General features: G+C 40.7%; 1 protein-coding gene across 1 annotated transcript; it reads left to right on the forward strand.

The window, feature by feature from the left end:
* The first annotated feature begins 451 nt into the window (after positions 1–451).
* Positions 452–1,364, forward strand: LOC117915167 (putative ubiquitin-conjugating enzyme E2 38). The gene is made up of 3 exons (XM_034830738.1): positions 452–856; positions 1,025–1,146; positions 1,295–1,364. The coding sequence occupies exons 1-3, from the start codon at positions 452–454 to the stop codon at positions 1,362–1,364; spliced, it is 597 nt and encodes a 198-aa protein (XP_034686629.1).
* The last annotated feature ends 269 nt before the right edge of the window (positions 1,365–1,633 follow it).

Raw genomic sequence — 1,633 nt, forward strand, 5'->3', positions numbered from 1 at the left:
ATATAGATGGAATGGAGGGTCATGTTCAGGCTGGTGAGTGGTCTTTCCATGTTGATGCAGTCAATGAGAATGAGTGCAAAGGATGCTCATGGGGAAGGAACACATGGTTTTGGAAAGGAAATTTTCAGCACATAAGGAAAGAGAAAAAATGTTGAGCTTGGAAGGAAACACATGGTTTTGGAAATGAAATTTTTAGCACATAAGGAAAGAGAAAAAATGCTGAGTTGGAGAGGAGGACGCTAAAAGAAATATGATTATGGGCATGAAAAAAATGAGGAAAAAGAAAAAGAAGCGACACCATTAGAGAGTGGAGATTTGCAGCTACATGGGGAAGAAGCTTTGAAAAAAGCATGCATCCAAAAAAGAAAGAGATCAGTTGAGCACCATTCTAGAGGGTTGGAACTCAGTCACACCATGAAAGCTTAGGAGAGCACGATCTGCATAAGAGAGCATGGATCTAAATGTAGAGATAGTGGAGAAGGCAGAGGAGGACAATGGGTTTAGGCGATTCAACATCGTTTCGAACGACTCCGACCACCACTACGTCAAACTCAACAAGACTGCGACCAACAACGCCGACTGCTTTAGTAATGCAACGAGTGGCATTTACACAAAGATCATGCAGGAGTGGAAGATTCTCAAGAATAATCTTCCCGATTCGATTTTCGTGCGTGTCTATGAATGGAGGATCGACCTTCTCCGAGTGGTGATTGTCAATGTTGCGGGGACGCTGTATCACGATGGTCTCTTCATCTTTGGTCTCGCATTTCTTCCTGATTACCCCACGCATCCCCCGCAGGTCCATTACTGCTCATTCGGTCTTCAATTGAACCCTAATTTGTATGCAAATGGGCGGGTTTGTTTGAGTCTGCTGAACATATGGGCGGGAAGATGAGAAGAGGCAACAACGTCGACACATGTGGCCTGTCCCACCACAAATGACAGTAGCTTTTGATTCCGTCGCCCCAATTCTTTCTACAAAGATGGACATACGATTAATGTCGGTGACTGTGCACTTTTCAAGCCGCCTCAAGATTCCCCACCTGTCATTGGAATAAGTCGAAGATTGACATTAGGCAAAGAGGACAATCCAAAGTTAGGAGTGAATTGGCTCTACCGACCTGTTGATATAAAGCTTGTAAAAAGGTATCTTGCTGGAAGCTACACCAAACGAAGTCTTTTACTCATTCCACAAGGATGAGATACCTGTTGCATCGTTACTCCATCCGTGTAAAGTCACATTCGTTCGTAAATGTGTTGAATTTCCTCCAAGGATATCCCTATTTGTGTGTAGAAGAGTGTATGATACTGAGAACAAGTGTTTATGGTGGTTAACTGACAAAGATTACATTAATGAACGATAAGAACAAGTAGATCAAATTTTAGACATCGACATAACCTGCGCCATTGGATCTCCACAATAAAGGATTGCATTCACTCATATGTAGGCAATTTCGAAAGATAATAGACAACCCACACCATTCGTAAAGAGATTCAGGACACATATTAATGGAAATGTAAGTTTTAGTTTTGATTCATTCATATTTAGAAATTTCGGATTCTGTTTAGTCAAGTTTCGATTTTTTAATATAAAATGTTGTTTTCCTTAATTTTAATTTTTTATTTTAGTTTA

This window comes from Vitis riparia, chromosome 5 (assembly GCF_004353265.1).
Source record: "Vitis riparia cultivar Riparia Gloire de Montpellier isolate 1030 chromosome 5, EGFV_Vit.rip_1.0, whole genome shotgun sequence".
In the NCBI taxonomy this organism is placed as follows: Eukaryota; Viridiplantae; Streptophyta; class Magnoliopsida; order Vitales; family Vitaceae; genus Vitis; species Vitis riparia.